General features: G+C 38.6%; 1 protein-coding gene across 6 annotated transcripts in view; it reads left to right on the top strand.

Annotated features, from left to right (window-relative positions):
- The window catches only part of NSD2 (nuclear receptor binding SET domain protein 2), a 99,759-nt gene that overhangs the window by 69,453 nt on the left and 10,562 nt on the right, over positions 1–19,744 (top strand). For 5 of the 6 annotated variants that reach the window (XM_048303013.1, XM_048303011.1, XM_048303012.1 and 2 more), the window contains 7 exons: positions 715–796; positions 1,779–1,903; positions 14,743–14,874; positions 15,922–16,045; positions 17,090–17,290; positions 17,982–18,161; positions 19,224–19,380. In XM_048303013.1, coding sequence (XP_048158970.1) covers positions 715–796; positions 1,779–1,903; positions 14,743–14,874; positions 15,922–16,045; positions 17,090–17,290; positions 17,982–18,161; positions 19,224–19,380 — 1,001 coding nt within the window. The other variant, XM_048303015.1, reaches the window with a different exon arrangement.

A 19,744-nucleotide genomic window follows, 5' to 3' on the forward strand; every position in this document is an offset into this window, starting at 1 on the left:
TTAAGCATTCTAGGCTACAGTTTTAGTAACTTGAATGAATTTTTAACATAAGAAATGGAAAAAAATAGTGGCATGTGTAAGGAACAATGTCTTAATTTTGACAAAGATTTGACAAAAACTTCCCCAGTTTTTGGCCTAAACTTTTAATCATGAATTCTCATTCTGGAGCAAATTTAGGTGCTGTTTATTCTCCCTTGAAAATAGTGGTTGTATTTTGGAAATGCTGAAACAATCTTAACCATAGTAATTTAAAAAATGGCACTGCTATAAGTTGTGGAGTTGAAAGCAAGCCTCTCTGAGACTTAGAGTTCTGCACAGGGTTTACTCTCAAATTTATATATAATTGTGCAGTTTACCTTTAATAATTAAAGGTCTTAATTTGACCAGTTTGTACAAAGAGTAGTAAGGATAATTTACAAGTTCCATGTTCATTTAGCACTCCCCCTTTTGATATGCTGAATTTGGGATGGATAAGTGGGATGCTGAAATACTGTGTTCTTTAATTAATTTCTCATTTGTTTATGGGTTTGTACCCTGTGCTGTAAATGAGTTTTAAAATTCACTTAAGTGGGGCTAGTTTAACTACAGTACCATTCAGATATTTGTAAAGACACTTTCTTTTTAATAACATAAATCCAGAACTAATTGCCAGTTTTATCCAACCACTCATAAATTAGGAGTTTTTTTATTTTTTCATATTTTTTTTTGTGACAGAGGGAGACAAGCAATGACAAAACAGCAAAAACAAACTCTTCTAAGGTCACAGAAACCTCCTCTTCACAAAAGAACCAGTCAGGTAATGTGGTCAGAATAAGTTTTAATGTAACTTTTTCAATTAAATAATTTTAAAATGCCCAGGTTGTCTGAGGCAGCCGGCTAAATTCTGCTGACTCAATGAGTAGTTGCAGGCATTGTGCCATAGCTGGGGGGGAGCCCTGTTCCTTCACTGCCCTTCTGCAGCTCGATCCTGGACTAAAATTGTGCTTTACTGTTTGAGAGCAGCAGTTCACAAGTTCACCGTGTGATGGCACCAGATTAAAGCTGGTGCCCCGAGATCTTGGCGAGCAGGGAACAAACCCTGCTGCTCCCGTTTGCCTGGTGCACTGGCCCACTAAAACAAGTGCAGTGACCATCAGTGTCATCAGGTACTCTGGGGTTTTAGTCCTTCTCAATGGTGCGTGATGGGAGGCAGTGTGGAGCATGAGAGGGAATTTTGTAGAACCTTGGATCGAAACGCCAAAGTCAGACTTGTTAATGATGCTCAAGTTAAAGGTAACTTCTGTCTGAGCATGTCTCTTTAGGTGTTACAATGATATGCCAAAGACCAGCGAGCTTCAGCAAGTTCTGCACGGTGTAGAAGTGGTGATGTGCCATCGCTAATACGTGGTACTTGGCTCCTGTATATAAATTTTCTCTTATCAAAGTGCTAGTGGTACTCAGATTGTGACGACATCATGTAGGCCTTCTGATATAACTGTTACCTCTGCTCTAAAGAGGTCTTAAGTCACAAGGTATTTTGATTTTAATAGAAATGAGATGAGAAAAAATTGGGAAAACATATCTTAGCACATATTTGATTAATGGAAACCTCTTTATTTTTAAGATCAAGCCAAAACACATGGCTTCAGAAACTTCATGTTCACTCAGTCCTATGTAGGTGCCCAGAAGACCTACCTAAATAATTCCTTCCTGTATGTGAAGGAATATTTTAAATGGCTTCAGGGAGATAACATTTTAAAGTTCCAAACTTCACTTTGTAAACCAAAATTATTTTACAGCAACGAAAAATCTGTCTGATGCATGTAAACCTCTGAAGAAGCGAAATCGGGCTTCAGCAGCAGAATCTTCAACTCTTGCTTTTAGCAAGAGTTCATCTCCTTCAGCTTCCTTAACTGAGAATGAGGTAAAAAAAAAGTGGTGTTTGCACACAGCCATTTAATGACAGAAATTATCAGGTGTGAAGCTTGTTTTAAAAAAAAGCAAAAATCAAAGGCGAATTCTCTAACGTTGGTGCTGTAGACAAGTTACAGTTTTGGCCTCTGTGAAACCTGTTAATGTGTGCATTGCAAATTCATTTATTGTAACACGAACGTCTGATTTGGGGACGTCAAGATATTATTGTGGTTTTTAATGTATTTACCAACAACGTTTTAGAATTGTAACCTTCTATTAGAGGCAAAGTAAAATGCCAGTGTGTTCTGTATTTTCTTCTACAGACTTTTATGTAAGTGTACTACATTAGTTACATTATGTAACTCAATACTGTCATGTTGCCATAGCTTTTATATCGAAGCAAATTTCCTAATCCTCTGTTTGATCTAGAACTGGACAGTCTTCTGAGCAGAGCCCCTTTTAACTCAAATTAGTTTTCAGGCTGTTTTAGTGCTATTTCTCTGTGATGCAAATAGCTCCATCCCCAGTAGAGTTAAACAGGCAGTGAAGGATGTATCTTTTTGATACTTGCTAATCATAGTCTTAGCTCTGCATATTTGGAACTGTAATTCTTCTCAGCTGACATACAATAAATGAAATGTATGTACAGAAGTGTATCCATATAATCCATTAAACCATTCCCCAAGTCATCTACACTGTTAAAACCAATCAGCCAAAGAGTGGCAGCATGAGGGTGAAGTATGCATGCTGTTTGCAGGTGGGTTTGGATCTGTAGTTAGTAGGATGTAGTAAAATATCCATAGACAAACAGCTTCACCCAGTTTGTGTTACAAAAGCTGTAGAGAAAATACTTGCCTGCTAACAAGGGCGTAGGGCTTCCAGCTCTCCTAGAGACATTCATCTCCCCTAACAAATGCATGAGGTGCTGTAATGAATGCAGTTAAAATATCTAGGCAATATTCAGTAAACGGTTTACCTTTGGGTAGGGAAAAAAGATTGCATGTTAATGGCTGTATATCTTAACTATAACTGGAAAAGCATTTTAACTAAAAAAACCCCAATAAATACTCCCTCCTGTACCCCAATAAAACAAGCAAAGGAAGTCCCACAGGAAATAATGTCCTTAGCAGCAGCCAAGTAAAGTAATACTTACTTTGTTCTCTCAATTGAGAGGCTCCCATCTTTTGGCTTACCAGCTTCTGCTGGATTGGCTTTACTGACGGGACTTGCTGTGTAATGGCTGTTTCTATTTGGGACCATCTATTCAGCCAGATTAGTTTAAAGAAAAAAATGTCTTTTTTGGCTCAAAATATGTGTCTCTAAACATTGTGCACTCAGGAGAAAGATTCTTCTCTTTCTAGAGATTGTGATTGTAAAACAAATTATCCAGAAGTCTTTCTTAACAAAAGGCTCATTTTTGTAGGATTTTGGGTTGTAACATAATGGTTCACGTGTGAGAAAGGAGATGGTTATATCTTACATATGGCTGGGATGGAAATTCTAAAATTAGCACTAATTTACTCAGCTACTGCTAGTAAAAAATGTGAGAAAAATTAACATCATACACTGCTCACAGAACACAGATACACAAACTAGAAAGTGAATTAATTGTTTTCAAAGGGTTAAGATACCAAAAAAAAGTCCCGAACAGCATAACAGAAAGCACAGCTTGTTAAATAACATATTTTGTGGGACTGAGTGCAGGGGGCAGTAGATTAGTAGACTCAAATAGTCCTTGGATTGCTTAAAACTACACTGACCTGAACTTGGACCAACTAAGGATTGGGCCCGGTTTGTTTCCTATATTAGATATATTTTGCCTTTAAATAAAACAAAAATGTCAGGCATGTGTTTTTGAAATTAATATTGACCTGATCTACAAAACAAGGAAAGACAGAAATTCTGGATTGTGTGAGTGGCTCTAAAAACTTTTTCCTCTTTTGTATTTTTATTTAGCACTTGTCTAAATGGCTAGATGTGTGTGTGTCCTGAGAGCATTCATCTGGAGAGAAACTTTCCCAGTATTAAGGGAAAGAGTTTAAAAAATAAACACAGTCAGGTAATGATGAAAGCCTTGCACAGATAATTGGATAGGGTGTAATTCTTCTCAACATGAAATAGATTTAATGATTAACTTTGACATTTCTGTGTTCACTATAATACTTCTAAGTGTTCGTTTAGGTGCTCTCTTAACAAGTATAGGAAAAATTCTCTGTATTCTACAAGCACATACATCTCCACAAGGTGTATATACGAGGATTCTGGTCAGGTTTTTTTCCCCTCTCCTTTCTTTTTCTCCCATCCTCTTTATGGACAACTTGTTCCAGAATGGAACCTGGCTGTGACTGTTATTTGTCAAGAACTGTTGTTAGCTGCACACCCCTTAAATGTTTGTCCTTTATAACCAAGTTTTGGGAAAGGTGTGCTCATTTCTTTCATGTTTGAAAGATGCATCTTATTTGACATTTTAAAAAATATTTTGAACGCTTTTTGTTGTTATTGGGGGATATTTTTAAAATGGGGTTTATTTGAAATACTATAAAATCAGGCAAGGCTAAATTTTCAGTTGATAAATTACTTTGGGAGAGAGATAGGAGTGGGGATGTGGACTTGTACAAACAGATTTCTAGACGTGACATATTAGAGATTAAACGTTTACTCCCTTCAAAAAATTGGGCTTTGAATTTGTTTTAAGATGGGTGGACAGAAGCAGTAAAGTGTTTATACAGGAATAAACAAATTTCATACCTGCATTTAATTTTGAAACAAAATAATTTTACTTCTAGGCACTTGACACAAGTAGTAATTTCTTCCAGTACTTATGTGAAATATGATACTGTTAAAATACAATTCTTAATGAGCAACTGATAGGGCAAGATGTGAAAAAGATACTCAACACTTTGGAGTCTGCAAAAGCTCAGACTAGTTTTTTACTGGCTATGTAAAACTTGGTGTAAGCATCCAAAAGCACATATTTGTGAGAAGAGATACAGGTGGTGTATTTTAATTTCTTTTTTTACCTTGGCCCTCCACCCCCTAATAATGTAGTAGGTGCCAGTAAGAGTGTAATCAGTATTTTTTTAATAAATAAATAAGACTTTACATTACCATTACTGCTGGATTATTGGCACACTTGGTGTGTTTGCATGAAACATCTGCTTTAGCTTTTCAATCAATTTTTGTGATTATTGTCTGGCTTCATTAAATTGGATGAATTTGTTGGCAGCAGATAAGTGTCAAAGTATCGTGCAGACCGTAGGTACTACTTACAAACTTTGTCAAAGAAACTGTAATCTTTTCCTAAGAGAGGACAAAATAAAGCACATGTAATACTCTGTAAGTCAGCCAGCCTGTCATTCATCACACCCTGAAGTCTGAGCTGACCAGCAGATGGCAGCTTAAAGAAGCCTGGGAAAGATTTGAAGAGGTGCTTTTATTTTAATTTCATCACATCTTCCTTAGAGGAATTCTTTCTTCCTTCTGTAACACAGTGTCAAAACAAGCTCAGTTCCTGGTTATAGCTACAAATTCTTGTGTTTCCAAGGCCTAACAATGCAAATTATAAAATGCAAGCCTTAATGCTCTTTTTCTGCATATTAAACAGTATTTTTTCCCCATTACTGATTTGAGACAGATTTCATTTATCTGCATTTTTAATGGGTATTAGCATGTATACACAAAGGAGAAAACACGTACAGCTCTTAAAAGGTAAGGTGTTTGATTGAGAAGGCAGTCATGAGACATGCACAGCTTGCAACTCAAAAAGTACATCAGCTCCATTTATCAACCCTGGAGTCTAGTTGTCCTAGAGTATACAACTAAAAATTCTTACTGAAGGTAAAAATAACTGATTTTTTGATCCTAAGAACAGGAAGGAAGAAGGGAATTCATGTTATTTTAAACAAACTACTGACCTAAAGAAAGAACAGTTCCAGTGAACCTTCCAGGTTGTTAAACAAGATCACTGTGCTTCTAGCATTTCATTCAAGCTTCCTTCAAATATAATTTTCTCTTCTAAACATTGCTTAAGGATAAGTTAATATATAGTGCCACCTGTGACTTAGCAGACAGTTGTTTCCTGTGTTTGTTTCTGTATGCCTATGGATTATTTTTTTCCCATTTGAAAGCACCAGTAAGCAGTCAGAGGTACATTTTTGTGGAACACTCCAGGTAGTTGGACTTGTTCCTTGCTAAACCTCTGCTAAAGCCTCTGACATTTTCCATGACCTGCATCATCCACCAGACCATACAGTTTTGTTACAATGGTTCTATTTTCATGTGGAAAAAAGTTCTAAGGTCACTTTTGTTCTTTGATGGCACATTCTGTGTAGAAAACTAAGTTTCTTATGTAATTATTCTCCTCTTGTGTGTTACTTAGGCTTCAGAGTGCAGAGAATCTGTTAACTGAATGTTTACATGATGTAGGTTTTTATTCCACATCCCCTACCAAAGTATCATGAGTATCTGTAGGCAATTTTATACTGTTTTAAAATGTTCTCATAGTTTTAATTAACTTTCCAGGCAAATTCAGAAATGCATAATATCCTTATCTGAAACGTCTAACTCCTGCTAATAATAAAAATGAAACTTGTCCCAGGCTGTCTTTTTTTTTTGCTATTATAGTACTGTGTACACTTGTGGCACCGCATACTTAAAGAATTTATCTAGTCTAGCAGTATGGGCCAAAATATCACTCTTCATTCAGTTCAGGAATTCTTATATGAAATAAAGGAAATGTTAACTGTAACTCAATTGGCTCTGTCAGTTTTTCTGTCTCTGTGTGGGTGCACGATAGATTGTCTTTTGAATACAGCCTGACCTGTTTGTATGTTGCTTATTGACTTACTCTTACATGAGTTGTTCTTACAGTAAAAAAAAAAAACCCAAAGCTGTAGCTGCTCGGATTTTGTTAATAAGAAAAAAGTATGCAGTTGGGTTTTATCTTTTAGAAAGGCTGAAGAGTTTATTTATCAGAACATGCATACTCCAAGCTTTCTAGAGAGAGCTGTTGCCCAGCCAAGCCCACTTCCTCCTGGGTGACTGTGGTGTAGAAATCACCGACTCTAAAGTCTTGTCAGGAAGTCTGAGATTGTAGCAGTGTCCTGAGTGTTAAGGAAAGTGAAACTTAGTAGGCAACAGCATTCAGAACTCGTGAAGACGTGCCTCTTAAATTGCCTGTGAAAAGATGCCGCGTATCTTTTTATATGATCTGTTCATATCATCTGATCATGATATATATAATGGGAGGTGACCTGAGAGAGGATGCTGCTTAAGACATCCCTGTAAAAGGTGCAGGTCGCTCTTTGTGGGCCCTTTCTTTTATGGATCCTGCTGCTCCTGCAGTGGAGGAGACTTGCCTGCCAAGCAGGAGGAAATAATTTCCTGCCATGCTTTGTTTTCATTTTACATACCCCTAGCTTCAAGATAAGTGTACATAGCAGGGTGTGTTTCCTTTTGATGTTCTACAGCCTGCATTATAAAGCAGGTGATGCTCAAGTAAACCAAGGGGAAGGGGGGGGGGGGGAGGTCTGCCTTCTTTGGCTCTCAAATGTTGCCCTTTAGCTGTTTTTGTTACTGCTTAAACAGAATGTGACAGAAGAACATTGTTGTCTTGTCTTGAATGACTAAGAGCAAAGCTTGTATTCTTAAGGCTTAAGAAGGCTGTCACACAAGCATATATGAGTAATACAAGAAGTGCTTTTATTAGACTGAATGAATTGATAAAGTGAGTTTTCTGAAGAAGAAATTTTTTGAACAAAATTGCGCTTTGGTAGCTGTAAAAGTCTAAAGAGGTGTGTGGCTGGTGGAGTAGCAACTGTGGGCACCATAGATGCTCAAAGGTTAGCAACTTTTTCAGTCTAAATGCCCAGATTTGTTTTGAGCCTTCAAACATGGCAGGAAAACCTTGTCTGAAATGGATCTAGAGAGGGGAAAGCCCAGGGAAACTGATGAGCACGGAAGTGTCGATGTTCAGTCTGCATTTGCCAGCACACACTGGGATATTATTTGGGACTTGCTTCTGCTCCTTGAGACAGAAGTTTTTGCCTTAACAAATACTGATGCTCTGGTCGTTTAGGACAGCCTTTAGCCAGGAAGTAATTACAGGGAAGAAAAAAAGATGCACCATGACCCCCTCCCCACCTCCTAGGAAAACACTGAGCCAGCAAGGATGCTTTCTTAGATCAGCTGTTAAAAATGAAGATTTAATCCTAACTCTAAAACAAAAGGCACATTTAATAGCCAGGTCACCAGCTGATCAAGCAGAACAGTTAAATTTTTTTGTTCTTACTGTGCTAACTTCTTAAATTCCCAGGCTCCAGATGGGATGAGTACAGATACTTTATTTTCAGAGATAGAATTTCTGGACCTTTTTTCCTTGAAATTATAGAGCAGTGATTTTTCTGGCTCTGGTATTTACTCTGATTTTGGAGCTGTCTGAAAGAAGGAGACAATTATAAGTGGAAAAAAAATTTTTTTTTCTTCAAGTAAGTGGAGCAAATGTCCACATCAGTATTTGACTTCACCTGCTTCTTTGAACCACAGCATGGTTTGAATTTTTAAATTCCAGTCTATCTTTTCACAGATTCACAGCTTATATTGTGTATCAGTATGATCGGATGCCAACTGAGAACGTGTCACTACCTTTTTTTTTTTTTTTTTTTTTTTTTTTTTTAAATAAGTGACATTTCAGCCACCCAGATGTGGAAGTAGCAATACCATTTGCAAAGTTCACCCATGTGGTTCTAGAAATATGCAAGCTGAGTGTACGTACCAGCTCGCATTTAACTCTTTTTGTAAAACAGCAGAGGGACTGAAGAACTGCCTCACATTTCTGCCGAGGTGTGTGGCTGTGACTGGAATCAGGTACCTGGTTGTAAAAATCTTAAAAAATCATAGTAGATTTGGATTCAGTGTTAAAATGTACTGTGAGAAATGTTCCCCTGTGTTAGTGTTATCCTTTCACCTTAGAACGCTTTAATTGGTGGTGCATTGAGCTGTGCAGTTAACTCAGACTCAGTGTTGCAGCTGCAGGACTCGTGTTGCAGCTGCAGGAAGTCTTGCAGGAGGAAAAACATTGAGAATTGATTTTGTATACAAAATCTGTGTACAGAACCTGCTGTCAAATTGACTTCCTGCCCACCCCCCTTTAATCATTTTAGAGTGCTTCAGACAAAAGACAAAATTAAAAATATAAACATATAAACTCAAAAAATGCACATAGCTGACTCAGTTTAATTCCTTTCAATCCTCTAGTGTGTTTTCTTATTATAATTATTGTATAGAGTTGCACACATTTCTTCCTCTAAGCCTGCTCAGCATGCTCTGTGAAAACCAAACACTTATTTACTCAATATAATCATGCCAAGGAAACTCCGTTACTCCACCAACAGTCCTTGCATCTGTATGCTCGTATAGATCCCTTTTGCACATAACAGGTAAAAGTAGTCCAGGAAGCAGGAAAAAAAGTAAATCTCATCCTTATATTTAGCAATTAAACAACTACCCAGTGTTCATCAGGGCTTGCTGATGTAATCTGGCTTTATACATCAAATATTGCAGTATGCAAAGCATGTTCATTCAGTTAGGAATTAATGCTGAAGATGGCTTTTATAAGCATTGTTATATAGTCATTCTAAAAATAGATTGATGTTTGTCTAAAAGAATCCCTTAAGCACTTCTTTTGGTTATTGTGAACAGAGAATTTTAGCATATAGTTCAAAAGAAAATTAAAAATACTTTGGGGGATTTGAAGTCTTTATATGCTGATCCTTGTACTGTTGTGGGCCTGAGTAACTGTTCCAAAAATACAGTAGTAGTATAAAATGTATGCTCAAAATATCCTGAGATGAGTAAACCCAATTCTTTAATTACCCGTTGCTACAGTTTCTGTCTTTTCAAGGGTAAAAATACAATGCTAAACACAAAGAATTCACAGAGATGCCAAAATTTTGTCCTAGTTTGACTTGGTAGTGAAGTATTTTTTCAATAATAAAGCTATGGGGAACTTGGAAAATGCAGTAATGTGTCCCTACATGTTCCCTTTTGAGTCTTACGTGTGTAAGTAGTGAATAATGACTGAGACATGTGGGAAAGGAAGGATTGCCTTAGGAGCCTGATGGGAAATTGGTCACTTCTGTGAGTGGTAATGGTATTTGGAACCTCAATAATCCCTGAAGTAAGTTCTGGCCCACCCCACATGAAGAGCATGAATTGGTTTTTAGGCTGTTTTCCTCCCTTTTTCTCACTTGTGTATGCAGGTGCATAGTTTCCAGTAGAAAGAACTGCATTCGATTTCTCATATACCACCCTTGCTCAGCGTTCAGGCAGTGAAGTGTGAAAGCCTCTACAGGCAAGTCCTCACAAGATAATGTTGACATTCAGTAATTGAAGGAAGTAGGAAGGAAAGTGTGACTGATGTGCAGTATGGGGAGGCTGATGGTGCTTGCAGTGATCCTTAGTTCAGCAGGGGAAGGGTGTCTTCCATGTCACAGCAGCAGTAATTGCTAATGAGAGGTGGAGATGATGATAAGAGTTCAGGTACAATTTCAGTGCAGAAACTTGGCACTTGCTAAAAATCTGAAGTGAACAGCCTTGGCTTTTTTCCCCTAAATTTACACTCTTTAAAACAGTCCTTTGCCTTTATGAGAAATAAGAAATTACTCCAAATGTAAAGCAGAATAAAATAGCTACAATTTGCCAATTAATACATTTTGCCACTAATCTAAATGTTGATTACTTTGAACCTTGGCCTGAATATCAGAAGAGTTAATTATATACACTTTACTTTGCTAGGAGGATTATATTACAAAAATAAGGACAAGACAAGCTCTGGCATGATTACAAGGGAAAGATTTATATTTGTAACTCAACAAGTAAAGTAACAAGCCCCCCAAAACCTGTCCACATTTGTATTGAAGGCTGTGATTTGGGCTCTGGTATGTGACCTGTTAGACCTTCCACTGTGGGAAGTTGTGTTAACCACCCACAGAAGTGTTATGTCTCATTGCAGAGGTGGCTGTGTCACATCAGCATGAACTGATTTCTAGCGATCTTCTAAATCATCTTTATGTAGTGACTGTTTCAATCTACACGTATTTTAATTGCAAAACTCAGTGTCCCCTGGATGAATCAGAACCTGTTAGTGCTGCTACAGCTTGCTTGGGGTACAAATAGAGTTTTCCCAACTACCTCATGCTGTACCTCTCTTAGGTTCTAAGTCCTCTCGAAGAAGCATTGGATGAAGGGTTGTCTCGGCCTCTTCTCCGTAGGCCTCAAGGAACAGATGCTCTTTTACTTCCCTGATATTTCCATTGGCTATTCTGGGATAACTTCAGGAGCTGAGTGTTGAATTCCAGCTCTCTTCATAGAGGGAGCTTTCCCCAGAGATGTCTGGTAGAGACTTCACCTTCTGCAAGATGAAAATAAGGATTAAATTGAATTATCCAAAAGAAATGCTTCCCTTTCGTACAACAGGGAATCTGTTAGCCTTCCCACTTATTAGGCCCTGAACTGTGAAATCTGGGATGGGAGTGAAGTGTGTGTGAGCAGTGCATGGATTATGGCTGTTGGAGATGATGGTTAAACCTTTGGTCATGGTGGCAGGGACGAGGAGGTGCATTCTGCAGCCTGCACCAGGCCACAGGAGTGTATTGCTGAGCTGCCTGTGAATGTAGTGACTCTTAGGAGCTGAGAGAGCCATAAGCAGGTATCTGGTTTTGTCTGTGTGTTACAAAACTGGTGGTTAATAGAGCATTTGATTTGTAACATGTGTGAGGCTCCTGACAGCTGTAAAGGAGAGATTTTGAAAGATACTCTCAGCCTGGTAGCCATTTAGTTGATGAGCTGAGGGTATTTTGTTCATGCTCTGTGTATTGGTATTTGTGCTTGAAACCTGGCATTAATACATAGGTGGGTGTAAATTGCCAAGTTTTATCTTGAATAGGCTGATAGTATTTGGCTTTTGTGGTTGCATTTGTGATCTCGGGTTTGATTCTTGCCAGCCCTGCTCATTTTTTTGGCTCAGTAACCATTTAATTTAAATAAAGGGCTGTGCATTAGTTCTGGGGCGGTAAAATCTCTCTTCTGTAGGAAAATTGATGTCAGCCTGAGGTTCACAAATGGCTGGGATTTTGTCACCCATATCTAGGGGGTTCTGAAAAACTGCCTTCTGCCAATAGGGTTCTGTTTCCATACAGAGGTCTGCATCCTTCGTTTGAATGGAGTGTATAAACCAAGGAAAATCTTGGAAAGCATGACTTTGACTTACTCTCTTGACTGAGTATATTTATCACTGAATATGTTCTATTTCTCTGCTCTGTCTTCAAAAGCAGTGTGCTGGGGGAAGAGGAGCACCTTCCTCAAGGGCAAGGCTCTATGGCTTTTGCTGCTGGGAACACTGCATTAACTCAAGGGGTGCTGCACAAATGGGTTTTCTCGGGGTTTAGGTGTTTTGTGGTGTGGGGAAAAGGTGGGAAACCTAGTGTCAGGTTATAGCAAGACTGCTTGTTTTGCGTTGCTTTGTTTTGTTCTGCTGTGTTTTTAAGTAGGAAAGAAATACAGATCTAAGACCTTCCAGCTTATTTTTCCTTTTTTCTTTTCTAACCATGACTAATTCTGGCTAGTTCAAACAGGAATATAATGAGGTACTAAAAATGTTAGAGCAGTGCACTGCTTACACTAATTAATGTTTCTGTGGGAATAGTTTAAACAGAAATGAGCATGTGTGTAAGTTTACTTAAACCATAAGGGAAACTGGTTTTGTGTTTTTGCTGTGCTCCCACGCTGCCTTCCTTTATCTGCCCCTTCCCATCAAGAACTGGCTGCTCCTGGCCTTGCACTCAGGTCACATTTGCAGTTTACTATTTCACAGCTCCTTCCAGGGTACAGAGATTTCCTGGTGCCTGAACAAAGCAATGACTTTACGTGCAGTTTCTTTTAACCTCTTATGAAATGGTCGGGCAGAATCCCCAAGTCACTCCAGCTGTAGAAATATTCATAGGTGAACTGGAGGTATGAATCGCTTTAATAGTATTTATTTGCACTGAGGAGATGAATTTATACCCTTGCAAGTAATGTGGGAAAAAAAACCCACCAACCAACCAGCAGCTGTCAGTCTGATCCAATTTATAAAATATTTTTAGATGTGATCAAGGAAAGCAAATGTTAAATGGAGGAATGCAAGTTAGCTGGCAGCAGCAGTGAGAATTAATCACTCAAAACCAATGTTTCTAAAGGGATTTTATGAAGACTAAGTCTAGACCTGGTTTGGTCTTACATTTTTCTTTCTGATTTCAAAATAAATCACCTCTAATAAATTTGTACATTACATGGATTGGTTGATAGGGGGTTTGCATGTGTCTGTCTCCAGCATGTAGCTGGGCCAATTTTAGAAAAAGGTGGTTTACTGTAGATAAATATGAGATTCTGTGTCTGAAAACAGAGAATAAATTCTTCATATAAAGCGGTGTCTGTATCCTGACAAATGGCTATTGGCAAAATGATCTCTTAAATAGCACAGCAATTTAGAGTGAGTTTCAGTGCTGTATTGAAGAGACTTGGGGGGATTCTTGCACAGCAGAGCAGAAGTGGAGAAGAATAGCATCATGTTGGGTTGCTTTGGATATGGTACTTACAAGACTTTTATGGGTTATTGCCTCCAGTTCTCATGCTTGATTTTTCAACAGCCTTTTTAAAACACAGAAAAGGTTTAGAGAAACCCCACTAAAATGCTCTAGATACTGGAAAAAGTCCCCTAGGGAGAAAATTAGAGGGCGGAACAAAAAGGATTGAAACGGGCTTAATTGCAGCCTGCTTCCACAGGAGGAAAATGTCTGCTTCCAAGGGACTTTTAATATAGCTGAAATGCCTGGAGAAAGCATCATCCCCTGTGAGTTGCAGTTAGACAACCCAAAAGGGACAGGAGGCAGCACTTTTGATGGTATGCGTGAATAACCATTAGAATGAGCTTGAAGAGAAGTGATGGCATCCTTTTGCAATTCCAAATTGTGGTGTTCTCCTGGAGAATATACTTAGGCACAACTCACTGAGTACCATCTGGGGGCAACAGCATGAAATTCTGCATCTTCTGGTGTAATGTGAGATGAGACAAATGACTTGGTTGTCCATTACCTCCTTCAATTCTACTGAACTGAAAACCACCCTGTATTTTCTTTTAAATATGTTACTAAGGATGGGGTTTTTTTAAAGTAAATTACAACTATTTTTAAAAACACCCCATATTTATTACATCTAGGTCTGTTATATAAGATATATCCATAGCAGGGAGGGCTATCTTCTCTAGTATTTTGAGTTTATTGTTGGTGGTAATGTTCCTTAAACATATTGAGAGCTGCTTGTTCTTTTCTTCTTCTCTTCTATATGCTGTTCACACTTTCTTGGAGAATCCTTGGGTCAGAGACTTATATGCAACTTGGAGTTTACCAAGTTTCTTTTTAAAAATTGACTGTTGCATTCTCATAAACCACATGCTCAAACTTTAATCAAGGGATTTGAAGATACCCCTGTGTTATGGCTAGGCACTTCTTGCTAACTGTATTACAGAACTGAGTATAAATAAAATGCCATGTTACAAAGTTTTGGTGTTCTGTTTTGGCTGCTACTGAGTTGCTGGTGAGGGGGATTGTTGTATAGTCCTTTTTGTGAGTCTTCCACAAATGCATATTCTGGTTTTAATCAAGGTGTTCCTTTGAAGGTGGGGGAAACAAAACCAGAAGAGCGTGCCTAAATCTGCTAGTCTGAATTGCAGTGTGTTTGCTTCCATCAGTTATTACTCTGTGCAAAACTGACCATCTATGGCTGCTTTCTCTAACACCTGTGTTTAATCTTCAGATCTCCGATGGCCAAGGAGATGAGCGCTCAGAGTCCCCCTATGAAAGTGCTGATGAGACTCAGACTGAAGTGTCTATATCATCCAAAAAATCTGAGCGAGGAGCAGGAACAAAAAAAGAATATGTCTGTCAGGTGAGAGACGTTAGCTGGGCTGTTTCCCGAGCTTTCCTAGAAAAGGTCTTATTAAATATGAAAATGACAATATTAGGCCAGAAACAGGTTTATCATGGGAGTCTGAGATGTCTGTTTGTGATGAGGTTGCCATGGCAGTAAATGGAATTCTTAATACCTAATTATTATTTTTCTTGACCTCCAGTAAGTGACTTAGCCTTTCTGCTTGAGTTTCCAGGTCTGTAAGATAAGCATAATTTGTACCTCAGAAGAAGCACATGAGTGTTGCCAGGTGACTGGTTAGCTGATGCAGAAGAGATGCTGGTTTCTCTGTTAGCTCAGAGGAAGAAGTCCAGCCCAGTGGGGTTTGTGCTCTGTGTGCAGCAGAGATAGCAGCACTGCTCTGCTGTGATGTGCGGGTGGGAAGCAACTGAAAGCAAAAGCCTTTCTCAAACTGTTCTAGAAGGGCTCTTAGGCTATGAAATGATAGCACAATCCAAGTAGACAGATCAAATTTGTTTCCATGAGACTGGGCAAGCAGTTACATTTCCATTTTTTGTACATAGTGAGGATGAGGTTGTATCTATCTATAAATGTTGGGTAGTCCTTAAATTCTGCCAGCACTGTTGTTCGGTTCATCTTTAGTTATGCATGTATCACTGCTAACTAATCAGACACAGAAGTATCATTGTGCCAACTGAACTGATTTCCTTTTGCCAAGGAAAAGGAAAGGAAGGATGCTTTTTAACCCTACTTAGATGCATCAGTGTGCTGAGGGAATATTTCTTAAAGCTTTTTTTCTATTCCTTTTTTTCTGTCAGGTTGTATTTACTCCTGAACCATGGTCTGGGAGGGATATTTCTAGTGGTTTAATGATTCTGTTACCTGTTTCAACTTGAAGCCAGGGCATGTGACGATGCTTGTAAAATTATCTTTCACTCGTTAAATTTGATTTCAACAGTGGGAAAAGATATTTTGAGGAGCAGTGTTATGAAAAGGAATAAAGAAAACAGTTTTTTTCCACATATGAACTTTTCTTTAACATTCAATGCCTTTGTGTTGTAAAAGCTGTGTGAAAAAACAGGTGATCTCCTACTGTGTGAAGGACTTTGCTATCGAGCTTTTCATGTAAGCTGCCTTGGGCTCTCTGGAAGACCAGCAGGAAAATTCATTTGTAGTGAATGTACATCAGGCAAGTTTGTCCCTTTCTATTAATTAAAAATAAAAAAAGTTATAGTTTTCCCATCCATTGCTCTAGGACATCCTCCTGGGCAGAGTATGTATCCTCTGAGAACCCTTATTTGTCCTTTTGGACCTGACAGGGTGGGAGTTCATAGAGTACCACTAAGTGTGCCATTTTTTACAAAGTTCACCCTATTTTCAGTGAGAACTCTCTTGCAACGTGGCTAATTTAATCAGAATTCCATTGCCTTAATAACTACAGATTATTTGCTCTCTGAGTACAATTACAGATGAGATTTAAAGTCTCTCACAAAGACTTAAGAAATCCTAGAAAAAGAGCGGCGAGTGAAACGTTTTAAGTTCTTTTTCAGTCCTTTGTGTGTCTATATCAATCTTTTGCTTTTCCTGTTAAAAGACTACCTTATTGCTATTAATTTCATTTGCTTTTAATCCTGTAATAACTGCTTAGAAGTTCTTAATCTCAAAACTTTACATAAGATTTGTGTTCTGGCTCATAAGCTCATTTCAGTACATGCAGTAAACCTTGTTGGAACTGCTGCTTCAAAATAAAGCTGTTCCAACTAGTCCAGAAAAAAGATTAGAGGATGCTTGTCTTTGGTTTGTGGTCCTGCTTGAAATTTCACAGGACCACAGACAACCCATCATCCTATTTCACTGGTTTAAAAAAATTTTAAAAATTCATAGTTGTCCTGGCGTACTGAGACTTATAAATAAGAACGTAAAATCAGATTGGTGCGGCTTTGGGTGTTGTTGTGTATACTTCAACTGCAAATGGGTTTGCTTTGTAACTTTATTTGTATCTGAGCAGATCAGTATTTAATACTAAAGAGCTGAAGTAAATAGTTGCTGTACCAAGTTGTTACGATAGGAATATCTGCAACATCAAGTAATGCAATTTGATCTGCTGAAAAAGCCTCCTGCATGCAACAAAAGCAACTCCCTCATGCATAACATAAAGGCACGAGAGAAGTGTTTTAAAGTCATGTGTTTGGATGAAAAATGAGTTACATTCTGTTTATTCTTTTGCCACCAGGTGTGCACACCTGTTTTGTGTGTAAGGAGAGAAAGGCAGATGTGAAACGCTGTGTTGTGTCTCACTGCGGAAAATTCTACCACGAAGCTTGTGTGAAAAAATTTCATCTCACTGTGTTCGAGAACAGGGGGTTTCGGTGTCCACTCCACAGCTGCCTCAGTTGTCATGTTAGTAACCCCTCACATCCACGAATTTCAAAAGGTAGTTTGATTTTACGTTTTTGTGACTGATGAATTAATTTTATTTATGGTATGCTAAGGTAAGGAATGTGTCCATTTGAGAGCTGCTAGCTGCAGTTTTGTTAGGCATAAATGGACTAGCGATTGATTCAGAATTCTTAAAAAAGTACTAATAGAATAATTTTTAGTCAGCTTTATTATTTACCTTGTTTGTGTTCTCTTTCTAACTAGCTTTCAGTTATCCATAGTTAGCCATGTTTTCTTCTCAAGAGAGAATGAGATCTAGAATGCATAGAGGATGAGGAGAGAGGCCAAGCAGTGAGGGCAGGACCTGAGAATGTACAAACACTTTAGCAAGGCTCAATGAAAGTGGAGACACTTGATTCTGTGCAGGTTTTTAGCTTTGGGCAACGTTTGCAGGCAGAATTACATGACTAAGGAAGAGCTGGTCTACCCTGGTGTTCATAATTAAAGTCATAGAGTGCTTTAAATTGGGTGTAGGGTTCTCTAAAAACCTTTATTAATTCAGTATTGTTGCAAGCGTTGAAAACATAATGGCTGGAGTTTTGCGCGTGCATATAGGGTGTCTGAGCACTACCATCCTTTTTGCTGAAATAACCAGTCAGTTTTGTCCCAAAGTAACACGGCAGCATTGTGCTTCACTGCAAGTCAGTTTTGTCCCAAGGTAACCCGTGAGTGTTGTGCTTTGCCAGGGAAGATGATGCGCTGCGTGCGCTGCCCCGTCGCGTACCACGCCGGGGACGTTTGCATTGCCGCGGGATGCGCCGTCATCGCCTCCAACAGCATCGTGTGCACCAACCACTTCACTGCCATGAAGGGGAAGAGCCACCATGCCCATGTCAATGTCAGCTGGTGCTTTGTGTGTTCCAAAGGTAAACGGGCGGGGAACTCCTCCAGAAATGCAGCATCAAAACTTTTTTTTCTTTCATTTTATTCTTCAGTTTAAGTGTTGTTTTTCTAATCTGTTTATAGCAAATCGTTAGAACTGTGCATATGAAGTTAGGCTTTGTTAGGTTTTGCTGTGATGTCAGATTGGCTTATGCTGCTTCAGGGCTTTAAATACCCTTTTTTTTCCAGAAATAATTAATTTTACTTGGGCTTTATCCAACAACCAGAAGCCTGATTTAATTCTTTACAAGAGATACCTAATGAGTATTTCTGTATTCTTTCCCCTGTGTTCAATGTACTAAAGCTTTTTTTGTTTCTTTATTGCTAATATGTAATATTGCACCGTAAATATTTGAAGAGTTGCTCTTAGTTTAGCAGCAGACAGAAAATTGAGTCAGTATTAGTTGTTGCCGGGATTGCCACTAATTAAGGGTGTTTCATTTTATCCTGTACAATGAATCTGTTCCTTACTGAGAACCACAAAATGTGTAGTGTTGATTAAACTTGTAGCAGTGAAACTCTACCTGATTTGTTAACAAATTAATATGCAGCATAGCAGCTTTTAAGCTGCAGCCAACGTTCCACTTGATAATTCGTGGAACAAACTAACAACCTTGTTCCTTCTCCCCCTGAGGGGGAAAAAACCCCAAAATCCTACAAGTATCTGTTGTGGTTTAAATTTTTCCTACATAGAAATGTTAATATATATTAAAACTATGTTGAACATATTGTAGTCATTAAAGTACAGCAAAGTAATTATAATTTGTGCATTATTCTGGCGTTTTTATCACCAGCTTGCTTGTTATTTTGCATGTGTTACTAACCCGAGTCTGCCAGGCATATAAATTAGTCAGGACCTTTTGGCTGCTGTACCCAACTAAGTGATGTGTGTATTTGTTGCTGAGGGTCAGCATATTTTAACCATTTATTTTCTAACTGAACCTACCACATGTGTATCATTTCAAACCTGTCTGGAATGCAAAACTTTTATTTTGATCTTGATGTTTCCCAACCTTTTCTTTTTTCCTTTTTTTGCCTCTCTGCAGGTGGAAGTTTGCTGTGCTGCGAGTCGTGCCCGGCAGCCTTTCACCCTGACTGCTTAAACATCGAAATGCCAGATGGGAGCTGGTACTGCAACGACTGCAGGGCGGGCAAGAAGCTCCATTTCCAGGATATTATTTGGGTTAAACTGGGAAATTACAGGTCTGATGAAGGAATTTGTGTTGTTTTACAGTACTGGCATGTTTAACTAAGGATCATACAACTGATTGCTCCTGTAGGCCAGTCCTGCTGCACACTGATTTCTCACTGCTCTCTGAACTAAGGACCTCACCTCCCTGCAAGCTTCAGGTTCAAAGACTTGCAGCTTTGCTGTTGCTCTTGGCCAAGGCATTACCCATACAGGACTCCTTGAGTCTTCTGACTTCCGCCTTCAGTGTATGAGCTATCAACCCCTGTTGGTTTCAGAGATCCCTGCCAATAAATTGGTCTAACTGGTAATTGGCTAAATTACTCCCTTGCAGGCTGGGACATCAGTTACTCAGGTTGTTGGTGTTTAACACTTGGA

Source organism: Corvus hawaiiensis, chromosome 5, assembly GCF_020740725.1.
Source record: "Corvus hawaiiensis isolate bCorHaw1 chromosome 5, bCorHaw1.pri.cur, whole genome shotgun sequence".
NCBI lineage: Eukaryota > Metazoa > Chordata > Aves > Passeriformes > Corvidae > Corvus > Corvus hawaiiensis.